At 45.7% G+C, this 16,260-nt stretch overlaps 1 protein-coding gene across 1 annotated transcript; it reads right to left on the bottom strand.

Moving 5' to 3' along the window:
• Positions 1–15,152: 15,152 nt before the first annotated feature.
• On the bottom strand, positions 15,153–15,749 carry LOC308346335 (guanylate kinase-like; the record flags this gene model as incomplete). The annotated part of the gene is made up of 1 exon (XM_080809190.1): positions 15,153–15,749. One exon carries the CDS (start codon positions 15,747–15,749, stop codon positions 15,153–15,155), a length of 597 nt encoding a protein of 198 aa, XP_080665316.1.
• Between the last annotated feature and the right edge of the window lie 511 nt (positions 15,750–16,260).

Raw genomic sequence — 16,260 nt, 5'->3', positions numbered from 1 at the left:
ACGTGCTGATGTGCCACCCTTCAAAGACCTTTCTGAGCAGACAGCCAGAAAATGTCTCATTGTGCCCACTGACTTCATTCAATTTCCTGCTTTTTCTCAGCTAATCCTCAGCCTGTAATTTCTTAATGACTTTTCTAGGGTTGTTCTGCTGATCACTAAAAGCATAACCAGCAAAGATCCCCTGCGTGTCTGTAGCTGGGATTTTGTCAGCATTTCTTCCCTTATTATGAAGACGCATCGTTGTCTCTGGGCATCCAGCATTCCTCTGAGGTGAGCATTCTTTAACCAGGAATAGGGTTTGGTAGAGACCTCAAGGAGCAGGCCATTGTGAAAACCTTCGACATCCAACCCTGAAGAGACCCAGAGCATTTCTGCTCCTTCCATAATGCTGAAGGAGGTAAGGCCTGACTTGCATTCTCCTTGTAATTATAATCCAACAGCATAACTTGGAAGGAACCCATTACACTAGGGCATACCTAGGTTTTCAAATACATGTCCCCCACTGGTTTATACTTTTGATACCCCTGGCACATCTCTTTCCTTAACCCTTACTATGTAATATGACCTGGCTATGGTAAATGTTTCCCAAATATATTCATTAATGTCAAACTATGAAACTGTATTAAGTGGCTTATCATTGCACTCTGTTTGTATAGTAATATTTCCAAGTTAATGAGATTTTGAGCCTTAGGCTGATTTACTACAATATAATAGTAACCTTTAGAAAAGCTATGAGAAAGTTATTCTTAATATTGTTTTTATTTAGCTGGGAAAAAGTCCTCTTGCCTCTCATTCTTAGGCAAAAGATGTCTCAGATAAGATGACATGGTACTAGCTTTATGAATTCAACACGAATCAGGCAATAGAAGAGCCAGCTAGATATCTGAGCTCTGTAGGACTCCCTGTCCCTGTGTGCTAGGAGCCCCAGCTACCCTACCCTCTCTCTCCCCCTCCCTGACCATTAAAGAACTAGGGTTTTTTTTTAATTAATTATTTTTATTAACATATAATTTATTGTTTTCCCCAGGAGTACATTTGTGAATCATCAGGCTTAAACATTTCACAGCAGCCACCATAGCACATACCCTCCCCAATGTCCATGACCCAACCACCCTCTCCCTACCCCCCCAAACCCACCAGCAACCCTCAGTTTGTTTTGTGAGATTAAAAATCTCTTATGATTTGTCTCCCTCCCAATCCCATCTTGTTTCATTTTTTTGAGGAGACGTAACATTCCCATCTGCCTTCCACTCCTGCTTCACACTGACCTCACCCCTTCAGGTCCAGTGCAATGGCCCAGCAGTAGGTCTCCATTTCCACAGTGATTACCTATAATCTTTGTCCATTTGCATATAGGTTGGTGAGCATTTGACCTAAAATCAATCAAGCTACCTAAATACTTAAACCCTTTCATGGTACCAACTCCTACCAAGTGCTCCAGGATCTGGGTCCTATCTACCTTTTCTAATCTTGCCTGCACTCATTCCCCAAATCACTGCCTTCTAAAACCAGTCCTACACTACCATATAAAATCTACACCTTATCTCACCTCCATACTTTGACACATGCTTCTCCTGTTGCCTGGAAAGAAAAACCTTCCTTGTTTATCTGTAAGTCCTTAACCCCAATCAAAATTCAGATCAAGATTATTACCTCTATGAACTACCTGGAAGGAGTAAAATACTTCTTTGCATCCATGATGCACTGAATATTCTGCACCAATTCTGCTACTTGCTCAGCATAGACTCTGGGGGGCATGGCAGATTTGCATGTTGGTCTCCCCAAACACCGTTCAGACACCAATATTAGACATATTTAAAAGTAACTAGTTAAATTCCAAAGTTACAGCACTGTCTGGCACATAGCAGGAACTAAAAAAAAATTTTTTTTAAATGGTGTTAGTCATCTCACTCTTACTTATAAGAGTGTGCTGAATTAGAAATTAGATCATTGTTACTCAGTGCAAGTAAAGATTAAGGAATACCCCGGACTAGTATAGCAAAGAGTGTGAAAGAACAATCAAACCATTCAGACTAATAGGGAACTCTCCAAAGATCCAACCTGTCCTCTTAGCCTCTGGTACAGATCACAGCCTGAAGATACCTAACCTCACCTATATCACCATCAGGACAAATCACAGGACTGAAAGTTCCTGTCCCTCACATGTGTCACCATGAGTACAGGCATACCTCACTTTACTGGGTTTCAAATATTGCACTTCACAGATATTGTGTTTTTTACAAAATTGAAACTTCAAGACTTCAGTAGAGGAAGTAGCTACAAATGTGACAGAAATAGCAAAAGATCTAGAATCAGAAATTGTAATATAATGACTTATAAGATATATATTTGGTTTTCATCCACAGTTTCTAAAAATGCTTCAGAGCTATAAAAGTTAAATCAATGTCCTGTTGTTAATGAAAGTGACTTTTGGACCCCACCCAAGAGCCAGGACTGGTTGTCAGGAGGAACAATCATACAATCATAAGATTGGAAATGTCAGTCCTACCATCCAGTTTCTGGGGTGGAGGAAGGGGCAAGGGGTTTAATCCGTGAACGGCCAATGACTTAGTTATGACTATATAAGGCAGCTCCAAGAGGTTCAGAAAGCTTCCGGGTTGGTGAACACGATGGGCATACAGAGAGAGCAGCACACTGGAGGGGGCATGGAAGCTCCACACCCTTACCCCTTACCTCATATCATGCATCTCTTTACCTATTAATTTGTATCCTTTATCATATCCTTTAATAAACTGGTAAATGTAAGTGAATGTTTCCCTGAGCCTTGTGAATTGCTCTAGCAAACTAAAAGAACCCAAGAAGGAGGTCATTGGAACTCCAACATGTAGCCGGTCAGCCAGAAGCAAAAGTAACAGACTGGGGCTTGGGACTGGCATCTGACGTGGGAGAGTGTCGGTGGAACAGTCTTGTAGCATTGAACCCTTAACCTGTGGAATCTGATGCTATCTCTGGGTAGACAGCGTCAGAACCGAGTTCCGTTCTCAGATAACTTGTTGGTGTCCCAGAATTTCTTGGTTTTGTTGGGGGAGTACCCCCCGTATTAGAATTGGTTCTGGGGACCCAACAAAGTTGTGTCAGTAAAAAAGCAGAACCTGAAGATGTGACTGGATGGCTGCAATTTCATGATAAAACATTAGCAGTTGAGGGAAATTGGAAGGGGAGGTGAACCATGAGAGACTATGGACTCTGAAAAACAACCTGAGGGTTTTGAAGGGGCGGGGTGGGAGGGTGGGGGAACCAGGTGGTGGGTATTAGGGAGGGCACAGATTGCATGGAGCACTGGGTGTGGTGAAAAAACAATGAATACTGTTACGCTGAAAATAAATAAAAATTTTAATTTAAAAAAAAAAACAAAACGTTAACAGGTGAGGAGTTGCTTCTTATGGATGAGCAAAGAAAGTGGTTTCTTGAGCTGGAACCTACTCCTGGTGAAGCGGCTAGGAAAACTGTAGAAATGGCAACAGAGGATTTAGAATATTTCTTAAAGGTAGATGATAAAGCATTGGCAGGCTTTGAGCAGATTGGGTCCAACTTTGAAAGAAGTTTTACTGTGGGTAAGAGGCTATCAAACAGCATCACGTGCTACAGAGAGAATGTTCATGAAAGGAAGAGTCAATCAATGCAAACTTCATTGTTTTATTTGAAGAAGTTGCCACAGCCACCCCCACCTTCAGCAACCACCACTCAGATCAGTCCGCAGCCATGAACATCGAGGAAAGACCTTCCACCAGCAAAAAATAAATAAATAAATGAATAAAAATCACAATTCTCTGGAAGCTCAGATGATGGCTAACATTTTTTAATAATAAAGTATTTTTTACATCTAGATACATACATCGTTTTTTAGACATAATACTACTGCTCATGTAATAGACTACAACATAGTGTAAACATAACTTTTGTATGCACTGGGAAACCAAAAAATTCATTTCACTCACTTTATTGTGATATTTGCTTTATTGCATTGGTCTGGATCCAAACCCACAATATTTGTGACATATGCTTACAGAGATCACAAGACTGGAGTTTGCATTTCTTACATGTGTCACCATCAATACAGATCACAGCATTGAATGTCCCTGTCCTCACACACGCTGAGTCTCAATACAGATGATTGTAGGCACTGGAAGGCTGGCCGCAGCAGTCTTATCATAGACTGGTTGTCACTCTCTTAGTCTCTCCATCCAACCAACTTTTCTGCATCTTGTTTTAGAATACACAATTTCAGAGCCTGACCTACAAGTTCAAAAATCAAACAACTTCTATTTTTTAAAGACTCATTTATTTATTTGACAGAGAGAGAGAGAGACAGACTTGGGGAAGGGGAAGATGGAGGGAATCTTCAAGCAGACTCTCCCCTAAGCATGGAGCCCAACCTGGGGCTCAATCCCATGACCCTGAGATCACAACATGAGCTGAAACCAAAGAGTCAGACATTTATCCAACTGAGCCACCCAGGCACCCCAAACATCCAATGACTTTTAAATCCAAATATAAAAACTTTTTTTGGTCTTTTTTTAGTTGAAATTCAATTAGTCAACATATAGAGCATCATTAGTTTCAGATGTAGAGTTCAGTAATTCATCAGTTGCACATAACACCCAGTGCTCATCACATCACATGCCCTCCTTAATGTCCATCATGCAGTTATACCATCCCCTTTCTGCTACCTTCCAGCAACCCTCAGTTTCTTTCCCATAGTTAAGAGTCTTTCATGGCAGTCTGAGACATGGAAGTCTCTGATGACTTCCCATTCCATTTTTCCCTCCCTTCCCCTATGATCCTCTGGAATGTTTCCTATATTCCTCATATGAGTGAAACCATATGATGATTGTCTTTCTCTAATTGGCTTACTTCACTCAGTATAATAACTTCCAGTTCCATGCACATCAATGTAAATGGTAAGATTTCATCCTTTCTGATGGCTAAGTAAATACACACACACACACACACACACACACACATTTTTATATATGTATAGTATATACATATACGTACAATATACACACACACACACATACACACACACACACACACACACACACACACACACACACACCATACCTTCTTTATCAGTTCATCTGTTGATGGACATATCAGCCCTTTCCATAGTTGGGCTATTACGAGCATCACTGCTATAAACACTGGAGTGCAGGTGCTCCTTTGAATCATTTGTATCTATAGGGTATATACCTAGTAGTGCAATTGCTGGGTTGTAAAAACTGTTTCCTGAAATTGTCATCCCCTATGTTTATAGCAACAGGGGATGGTAATAAAGAGCACAGTGAGTCTACCCAGAGGCTGCAGGGAGCTGGCATACTTTGGTTCTTTAGGCTAAACCAGGTAAGACAAAGAATGGACGTAGCAGCAAAATGCAATATGAGTTTCATTAGACATGCATGCCCAACCTCTCCTTTTCTGCCCCATCAGGAATAGCATTGGCTGGAATAAAAAACCCAGATCTCTCAAAAGCCACTGCTGTCTCCAGCTATGCTTTCTTTGACCCTCTGCAATAGCTATTGCTTTCTTTTTTAAAAAATTATTTATTTATTTTCAGTGTAACAGAATTCATTGTTTATGCACCACACCCACTGCTCCATGCAATATGTGCCCTCCCTAATACCCACCACCTGGATCCCCCCACCTCCCATCCCCCGCCCCTTTAAAACCCTCAGGTTGTTTTTCAGAGTCCATAGTCTCTCATGGTTCATCTCCCCTTCCAATTTCCCTCAACTCCCTTCTCCTCTCCATCTCCCCATGTCCTCCATGTTATTTGCTATGCTCCACAAATAAGTGAAACCATATGATACTTGACTCTTTCTGCTTGACTTACTTCACTCAGCATAATCTCTTCCAGTCCTGTCTCTGTTGCTACAAATGTTGGGTATTCATCCTTTCTGATGGAGGCATAATACTCCATAGTGTATATGGACCACATCTTCCTTATCCATTCGTCCGTTGAAGGGCATCTTGGTTCTTTCCACAGTTTGGCGACTGTGGCCATTGCTGCTATGAACATTGGGGTACAGATGGCCCTTCTTTTCACCACATCTGTATCTTTGCGGCTTTCTGAGAAATACCTTCTCCAGCTCAGAGTCTTAGGCCCTTTCACTCTCCAAAAAATTCCATAGAACATGGGAATCAACATCCATTTTGTGTTAGTCATCTTTGTATCTGTCTTTGCTGTATCACTATCAATTCGGATTTTCAGCTTCAAAGCTCACCGAAGCCACAGGAACCAGCCCCAGGGTGAGATGCCTAGTTTATTTCTCCTGACAATTTCCCCAGGAAGTGCCAGGTCTGCCCTGGTTTTACATCTTCTTTCTGCTCCTAGGAGGTTGCGGGACTCACCCTGGAAGTTATCCTGGTTCTTCTCTCTGGAGAGAAGATTCTGAAATCCGTCATCAGGCATTCAGACTCTATCACTTGGCCAGGGACAACAAAGTCTTCTCTGTCCACCTTTCTCAATACACATTTCTACTAGCCCAGAACAAAAAACATACAAGCCTCCATCCTTGCCCTCTGGGAGGCACTTTCACAGCCAAATCAAAGTGCAGTGCCTTGGAGAGAAATGCGTGCTTCTTGGCCTCCGAGGTCCAGAGGGTGGCCAGTGGGGATCTCCCTGGGGGCAGGGGTGGGGGTATAGAGTTTCCAAGAAAAGAGGGCACTGAACCAGCCCTTACAGGGTGAGTGTAGGTTAGCAACGGTGGTGACACATGTCCTTCTCCTTCTCAGTTCTGTATCCTTAGAAATGAGAAGAAAATGTATGTATAACACCACCAAAAAGAAAAATAACACAGCATATCAGGAATTTGAAGGAATCTTTGAAAAGCAAAAATGAGACAGGACAATACCACAGCCTCTAGGAAAGACAGGAAGGGCAGCAGAGTCAGGATGGTGGAGGGTCATGTAGGTCTCAGCTCCCAGACAACAGCGCCTATATCAGGCTTTCATCCTGGAAAATTCAGGAGGGCTGTTCCCTGGTTTACTTTCTCAGTTGAAGAGTGGCAAAGAACGGAGCTCACTGAGCCCCTCCATGCCCAGAGGTGGGAAGACTGCACATCTCCGACCCCAATAGGGGAACAAAGTCCTAATTTTAACACTTTAATTTAAAATTACAGCATCCAATAAACCAAGTTAATTGTTTTTGCTCTCTGATCGTCTAAAAGCACAAGAAAACAATGGTTTTTCTAAATGCTTGTTTTACCATTGGGTTTGTGCTAATCAATACATTTTAAAATTCTTCCTGCTTTTGATGAAATCTACCCCTTCTCTTTGCATGGAGGTCAGAGTTATGTGTTTGGCATTTACATGTCCATCTCCACGCAGAAGGTGTCTGTGAGAGCCATGCCATGCCACAGGCAAAGGTGCCCTGTCCAGCTTTTGAAGAACGGGACGCGAGACCGTTTCCCTGGACAGAGGGAACTCTGCCACCTAGTGACTGCACCAGGAGCTGGTCACACTCAGGACTGAGACTTAAGCACTGGGCTTATTTAAGGCAGGAGGGGACTCCCCAGCCCCTGTGCGTGACAGCCGTCAGGCAAGTCCCTCCTCTTGGCGCTAGGTTTTGCTGCTGTTCCAGGGGGCTGGGCCTGCAGAGCTGAACTTGCTGCGGCCCCCCACAGGGTCTACGAACTTAAACCTTCCCTGGGGGCTTTTACCAGGACACCTGTCACCCTAGGGAACCAGAGGGCGACAAGCTGATGTCTGTGTCAGCAGACGTGCCCCTGAGGGGCCTGGGGATGAGATGAGGAGGGGTCGGAGAGGGAAGCAGGGGTTCCCCACCAAGGAACCACCAGAATTCCATCTGTGGTCCATGGGAAAGGGAAGGCAGAGAGGAAGGGTGATCTGGAAGAAGTGATGCACGGAGCTGTCATGAGCCCTGCCCTGGGGGCGCCTCCCCCACACCGGTGCCTGCAGCCAGCGGGCAGCTCCCGTCCTTCAGGGGCTTCTAAAGCAAACCGCACGATGGGGTTGTTGGGTGCTGGGCACACACAGCCTAGTACGTAACGCCAGGCTGGGCACATGACAACCAGGCACATGCGCCACCACACTGGCTAAGAACACACGCTGGAGAACACCGCAGGTGGACATCCCCGGGCCCACAGCACCAGACACAAAAACCTGGAGACGTGTGTCAGGCACACACAGTGGGCACAAAACACAGACCACACACTTGCGGCCTCCCACCAGGTGCACAGGGTTAGACCTACATACCAACCACATACTGTCAAACAGTGCTAAGAGCACAACACAGGCACACAACTCTGGGCACACAAAGCCAGGCACACAATGACAGCCAACAAACCAGGAATACACACTGACACTGGGGACATGTGTCACACTCATGCCAGGAATAGAGGCTGACACATACCCCAGAGAAGCAATGCCAGCACACGACACCAGGCACACGGTGCCAGGTACACACAGCAAGAGTGGGTGACAGTAACACACACCACAGCACAATGCTAAGTGTACTCTGTGGAACACAAAACACAAAGCACAGAGAAAAGACGTACCATAGGAGGCATCCACATGGGGCCAGGCCAGCCTGCCACGTGCTCTGAGAGAATGATACCGGGCACACATGCTGGGAACACGAACAGGGCATGCAATGCCATGTCCACACACCAGACACACAACCTCAGGCACGTGCCAGACCTATACACCGGGAACACACACTAGGTGCACAGCACTGAGCACTGGTGCAGGAAAGATAATGCGAGGCACACGTCCTCACGCACAGATGCCAGTACCCAACAGCAGGTGAAAATGCCAGGTGCACAACACCAGACACACAGTCTGGGAACACAGTGCTGGGCATACAACAGTGGCAGACCAAATGGATATACACTGTCGGGCACATGACCGTGCACAGAACCCCAGGCAGACAATGCCGGGCAAACACACATTGGACACATACTGGGAGACACACCAGACCAGGCCCAGTCTCTGGGAACACAATACCGAACTCACAGGCTGAGTTGTGCACCCATCACGCAACGCCAGGAACATCCAGCAAAAACAGAATTCTGGGAACACAGGCAAATGACACTAGGCACCCTCTTCCAGAACACAATGCCGGGTCCAAATCCTAGGAGCACCATGCCAGACATGCGATGTGATGCTAGGCACACACTGTGGGATGTAGAATTCCGGGCACACCTGCCAAGCCCGCAAAACTGGGCCTGCAAAACCAGACAGGCAATACCAGGCACAGACACAACACAGAACCTATAACGCTGGTACTCATGCCAGGAACAAAACACTGAGCACGTACGCCAGGCACACACACTGGACACATTGTGGCATATGCATGAGGCTAAGCACACAATGCTGGACATCCAAAGCCAGGCACAGAGTGCTAGGCACACATTCCAGGCACGCAGAACCAAACAAATATTGCTGGGCATACAGCAAAGACCATGAGCAAACACCACGAGGCACTAAGTGTTGGGTACACAAAGCCAGACAGCACGCCAGACACATGGTGGGAACATGCCAGACACAGATGCTGGGAACACAAGGCAATGGGGGGTGGGGGGGATACACCAAGTCAGCACACCAAGCTGGCTTTGAGGAATGAACTGTGAGTTGGAAGACTCCTCAGCCACAGCTCCAGGCTGGCCGTGCCCAGGGACTAGCCATGCCCTGGACTGGAAGCCAGTGTGGTTTGTTACTGCTGCAAAGCCTAAACCACTCTGGCCGGTATCTTTTGTGTGGATGTATGAGGGTTTAAGACATCAGTGTCTTGTGATGGACTTTGGAGCCATTCTGCGTCCTTGGCTAAAACACATAATTCTGAAATATGCGGCACACCTTATTTGGGGGTTTTGTTGTTGTTGCTTGTTTTTTGTTTCGCTTTGTTTTGTTCTGTTTTGTTTTGCCAGAGTATTTTGGGAATGGGGAACGGTTTCCTAGAATACTAAGTCAAAGGGCAAAAAGCACATGTGATTTGTCCAAATATTCCAATTATCGCCTTAGGGTACGCTACTTTGCATTCCCCCCTCCCCCAGTGTCAGTGTCTAATACAATGGCTGTAGTGAGGTAGGTCAGAGGAAGAATCAGAGGTGGGTCCTTGGACTGTAATGACATTTGGCGCATGCGCTCTTCCTTGGTCTCAAAGCCCAGGAAGCAAGAAACTACCTACCTTCTGACCTTGAGTTCTCTGCCTCCACCCTTCCCATCCCCACCCTTCCCACCCCCGACTGTGAGGAGCTTTAACGGGAGTAGTTTGAACCTTTAGCCGCTAGGTGGTGCCACAAAGCAACGATTCAAGCCAACTCCGTGCTTTTGACCTTCCTCTCCAGATGCGATTTCTTTTCTTGCTGAAGATCCAGAGATTTAGCCCAAAGGAAAATTCGCAGCTCCAGAATCTGCCAAGTGCGGAACCGTCTTCAAGCAGATCTGAATGATTTTCATGCAGCTCTTTGCTTTTCTGATAGAAAAAAAATCATAACATACAGACTCTACAGCAGAGACTGATTTGTCCTTCAGGACAAAGTGACCTTGCCCCTGCCAGGCACCCTTCTAAGGGAGAGCTAGTGCTTGACAAATATTTGCTAGTCCGTGGACAAACGAGTGAAAACTGTTACGGACATCCCTTCTTCAGCAATGCCCCCAGCAGCTGCCTCTTTGCAAAGCAGCAGTGTGGGCCCTCCTCGGCTCGGCAGGGTTGGAGGGCAGGAAGCCCAGGCTTGTGCTCTGCGGCAGGCCCCGCACCTCTCCATCCCCAGCATCAAAGCCATACTTAGGGGATCTCTGTGCTCCCCTCAGTTCTAGCAGTGCCAGCAAGGGCCTTCCACAGGTGACTTCAATGAGTCCTTGGACAGCAGGAAAGCCAGACACCTGGCAAGCAAAAGCTAGAAGGCAGGAAGGACCCAGGTTTCAGAAGACTCTTCATGGAGCTCTGGCTCATGGACTTCTCTTCCTAAAGGTCCAGGTCACACACTGTAGGATGGATTTCAGTCTGCATGTGCTGCTCAAGTCTCCCAAAATGAAGGGCCAGAAGAAGTAGTGCCAGGCTTTGTTCCAGCCCTAAACCCTCCACCCAGACTAGAGGATCGGGTTCTCTAGAATTGCTCAGGTATTAAGGATATTGGCCCAAAAAGCCTTCCTGGAGGTGTGGCAGACTTCAGACTCCAGGAATTGTTTTGGTGGCTTTGGGTCTAGCTTTTGTCATCTGTCCTTCCAAACTGCACACTTCTGGAGCAGAAGGCAGCTGCCAAAAGCAGATGCTTACTGTGTAGGTAGAAGGAGCCCTGAGCCAGAAAACTGGGCAGCCAGACTTTAGCTTATGGGCCTCAGCTTCTTCATATGGGAAACGATAAAACCAATTTCCTGAACACCGAGAAAGTTCCTGGCTTGGCGCAGTTGCTGAGCAAAAGTGCTTTTTACTCCTTCATGCCCTAGCATACAGTCCCAAGGCAGGCAGTGCACCAGAAATGAGCCTTTCTGGGAGCATTTGGTTTCCTCTCATTCTTTCTTTGAGAGCTCACGTGACCTGCTCATCCTGTCTTTCAGGTAGACTTAGCAGCAGGGAGAGGCCAGGCCAGGACTCATCTTTTCTCACCGTGCGGACAGCTGGAAAGCCAGGCTCTGACCAAGTACTGTGCTTTCCCTTCAACCAGAAAGTGAATAAATATCCTAACCCAGGGTTTTCAGACTTGCAGCCATAGACAGTGCAAGACTGACCCCTAAAAACAAACGAACCAAGGAGGTGAGCAGGGAGTAGATCCCCAGCAGGGCACAGGGGTGGCCAGGCTAAGGAGACACAGATGAGACATGGGGCAGGAAAGGAGAGAGATACAGACGGGGAGCGTGCCTGGTTCGTGCACTGAGTGAATTAATACCTGCTCAGCAGACAGTGAGTGCATGGGGCTGTTTCCATCACGAAGGCAACCTCAACCACACAGCCTAGGGGATTTTTCAACACAGGAAGGGTCTCTTGACCCCCTATAACTCTGATTGCCTTCATTACAGTCTCCAGACCAAGCCAGATCTTTGATGATTCAAAGAAGGGCACAGGGTTCTGAGAGCCCATCACACCCCACTTGATCTAATTCCATAAACATTTTAAGTTCACAAAATAATGCTCTTTCTGAGCATCTACTATGCCCCAGACCCTGGTAGATATTGTGCAATTTAATGTGGGTCCTTTTAACAGTTCTGTTGTATAGATAGTTCCTTCTTTACCTTTCTAAAAAAAGAAAATTACACAACACACATATGACATTGTGATTTATAATATAAAGTATAAATTTTCTCTCCATCCCTGATTTAGGAACAGAGCTCCTAAAAACCTTGGAATTTCCCTAAGTGATAAGAATGATAAATGTGTCTGTTCATAACAAACCCATTGCAACCACACTCGAGTTTATGTGAATGAGGTAACTCTTGGAAAGCACCTCAGGACTGGGCTGGTTCCAGGGGAACCAACTTCATGAATAGAGGATTGAAACTTTCAGCCCCACCCCAACCTCAGCCTCTGGGGAGGAAGGGCTGGGGTTGAACAGATGGTCAATGGCTGATAATTTAATCAATGGTGTCTATGTAGTGAAGCCTCCATAAAACCCCAAAAGAACAGAGTCCAGGAACTTCTAGGTTGAAAATTCTGGGACAGTTATTGACACTGAGAAGGCACGGAAGCTCCTCACCCTTTCCCATATACCTTGCCTTGTGCATCTGTTCCAAGTGGCTATTCCTGAATCATATCCTTTTGTAATAAACTCATTATCTAGTAAGTGAAATGTTTCTCAGAGTTCTGTGAGCCACCCTAGCAAATTACTCAAACCCAGAGATGGGATCAGTGGAACCTTCAGTCCATAGCACAGGTGAGAGTCTGGACTTATAATTGGGGTCTGAGGTGGGACTGAGCCCTTAACCTGTGGGATCTGTCTCCAGGTAGACGGTGTCAGAATTGGGTTGAATTGTAGGGGCACCTAACTGGTGTTGGAGACTGGCTTGGTGGTGTGAGGAGAAGAAAAACACATCAAAACTGGCATCACACAGTTAACATGAATTCATTTCTTATAGAAAGAAAGAAAGAAAGAAAGAAAGAAAGAAAGAAAGAAAACAGAAATATATAGAACACAAAATTAAAGTGACCTTACCCAGGCTCAATATCCAATTGTGCATCTGTCCCTGAGTGTGCATAGGTTAGAAGAATGATTTTACATATTTAATTTGTCTTCTTAAGAAAGTTCCATTTGGCTTTGTGGGCTGGAAAATCACTTCCAAAGGAGTATCACTTTGCTGCTTGCACTAGTTTTCCTAAAACATGCAAAGACTGGAGGTAGCATGATGACAATTCAAAGAGTTCTAAAAAGAGAGATTAAATTTTAAAGAATGTCATGACTCATCCTGTTGATTTTGTTAAAAACCAAACTAAATGTTTTTCTTAATGTGTGGGAAAGAGAGTCAGCATCTGTCACTAGTAAAAAGCATCAGAAAAAAATAGAATGGAGAGGACTGACAAGAAGCACAGCAAGCCCGAAAGTTTAGAAACACCCCAGATATTACACCTTTTCGATAAATCATACACCGCAAAACACAAACCATAGGACACTTGAAGAAAACCAACAGCACAAAAAAAATAAAAGGATCGAATACAGGAAACAGATCGTGTGGTAGTTGTCACTGTATGATACTTGTTGCAGGATTCTCAGAAGTTGATAATCAGCAGTTGGCAGCGGGAAAAACAGGGGAAATGATTATATATGGGGAAGTGGTTTCATAATGAATAAATTAAGATATCTGGATAGCCTTTTTTTTTTTTTTTACATTATGATGATCTATTCACTTATAACACACCTCCACAAAAGCTTATTGGTTTGTAACAATAAGCATCATTCATTTTGCTCATTTTGCTGTTTGGTGGGGGCATGGCAGGAACAATCTATCCTTACTCTGTGCAACATCAGCAGCTCTTCTGGAAGGCTCTGAAGATCACTCACTCCCATGGTTAGGGAGTTGGTACTAACTCATGGCTGGATGTTTACCCAGGTCATGCCTGGGAACATCAGATCTTCACATGGGTCTCTCCATAGAGTTGTTTGGTCTTCCTTATAGCATGGTGCTGGAGCTCTAAGAGATTAAAGTGGGAGCCTTATTTTCTTATTAAAGTTGTTTTTTTTTTTTGTTTGTTTGTTTTTTTAAATAACAGAGAGAGATAGCGAGAGGGAACACAAACACAGGGGAGCTAGAGACGGAGAAGCGATCTCCCCACCGAGGAGGGAGCCTGACATGGGGCTCAATTCCAGAACCCTGGGATCATGACCTGAGCTGAAGCAGACACTTAAAGACTGAGCCACCCAGGTGCCTCTAAAGTGGGAGATTTAAACAGCATGACTTTTGCCTCAATCTATTGATTAGGCAAGTCAGCAACTCTAGCCCGATGTTGTGGGGAGAGACATTACATTTCATCACTCACTGAAAGGATTAGCAAAGAATTTATAACATTCTTTAATCTGCCACATTATAGAATAATATTCTATTGAAATAGATTAATTCTATATGTACTCACCATACCCTAATTGAGCAGAAAAGGAGGTTGAAATTTTGACTTAATCCCATTTGCGTAAAAAATTGGGGGAGAGGGCTACAGATACTTTGGGTTTTTTGGCTGGTTTGGGAATAGTGAAAGTATGGATAACCACAGACAGGATTGGGAAAGGAAAGGAAGAGAATTATTAGCTTCTCCTTTTTAAACATCTGTACTTGATTTGTTGCCATTAGCTTATGTCACCTTGGGATATTTATTTTAAATGGTATCATTTTGTTGTTGCTTTGTTTTACTTGATTTTGTTTCATTTCTGGAATGCGGAATGCTGATAGGTTTGTGTCTATTGACTTTGTATCCTATATTTTGGGTATTTGCTGTTGACACTGGATCTTGTTGAAGTCAGTCAGTTGGCTGCCTCAGAGGAAGAGACCAAGGCTACAGGGGGCCTGGCCGTGGATGTGATGCTTCAAGTTTTTTTGGTTTTGGTTTTGGTTTCTCCCACTCTTACCCAACAGTTCCTTATTGGGACGCTGGCCCAGCTCTGCTGCAGAGGGGGAAGGAGAGGCCAGGGTCCTCCGGCAGCGGCTTCTGGGCGCAAGCCAAGGGCAGTCTACAGCCCGCGTCCTTCTCAGGAGCAGCTGGTCCTCCGAACCATCTTGATTTCCTCGGCCAGCGCCTCCTCCAGGGTCCGGTAGGCCGTGTCCAGGTTGTCGTTGACGATGACCAGGTCGAACAGGCCCCGCTCCTTGCTGCTCTCCATGTCCACCCGAGCGGAGGCCAGACGCTTGGCCAGGCTCTCCTCTGTCTCCGTGTTGCGCCGCCGCAGCCGCGGCTCCAGGACGTCCAGCGAGGGCGGCTGCACGAAGATGTAGATGGGCCGCAGGTCGGTCTTCCTGATGTCACGCACGCCCTGCAGGTCCACGTCCAGCACGCAGATGCGGTTCCCGGCCTGAACGGCCTGCACGGCTGCTTTGCTAGTCCCATACAGGTTCCCCAAGAGCTCGGCGTGCTCGATGAAGTCGCCGGCGGCCATGTCCCACGGCATCACCTCCCTGGTCACGACGTAGTAATCTTTGCCATTCTCTTCTCCAGGTCGCGGGTCCCGCGTGGTATGGGACACGCTGAACCCGAAGACGCTGCGGTGCTCCTGCAGGAGTCTCTTGAACAGGGTGCTCTTCCCGGCCCCTGAGGGTCCACTCAGCTGGACAGGCCAAGGTCCTGACATCCCTGGAGGAACGAAGGGGGCTCCCTCTCACTGTTCTCTAAACAGCTCCAGTTACATCAGGGGAGGGAGGGCACATTTGCTATGACCAACTTCCTACTCCCAGTCCACCAGAGAAAGCAGAATGTGAGCAACATGTGAGAATATAGGGCATGCTGTGTGTTGACACATTTGTCACGATGGGCATTCTAGAACCACGAGGCATTTGAGGGGACAGATACTAAATGGTCATCTGGGTCAATATTGGCTGAACAAGAACATCTGCACATGCTCACAGTTGCAGATTTGTTTCCCCTCTCCATTTTGGTGACCAATAATCCTACTATAAATTGTATTTACTTTTTTGCAGTTCACAGTATGTTAATATGTTGGAGTACGACGTAAATTTTCCAAAGTCAAAATAACATCTATTACCTTGGTCTAAAAATAATTTTCTAAATTTATTAATTCTAGGAGTACTTTTGTATAGTCCTTGGAATTTTCTACAAAGGGAATTGTGTCATCTGCAAACTCA

Source organism: Martes martes (genome assembly GCF_963455335.1).
Source record: "Martes martes genome assembly, chromosome: 7".
Classification (NCBI taxonomy): domain Eukaryota; kingdom Metazoa; phylum Chordata; class Mammalia; order Carnivora; family Mustelidae; genus Martes; species Martes martes.
Note: the sequence above shows the minus strand (reverse complement) of the source record. Positions and strands in the feature narration are given on the sequence as shown.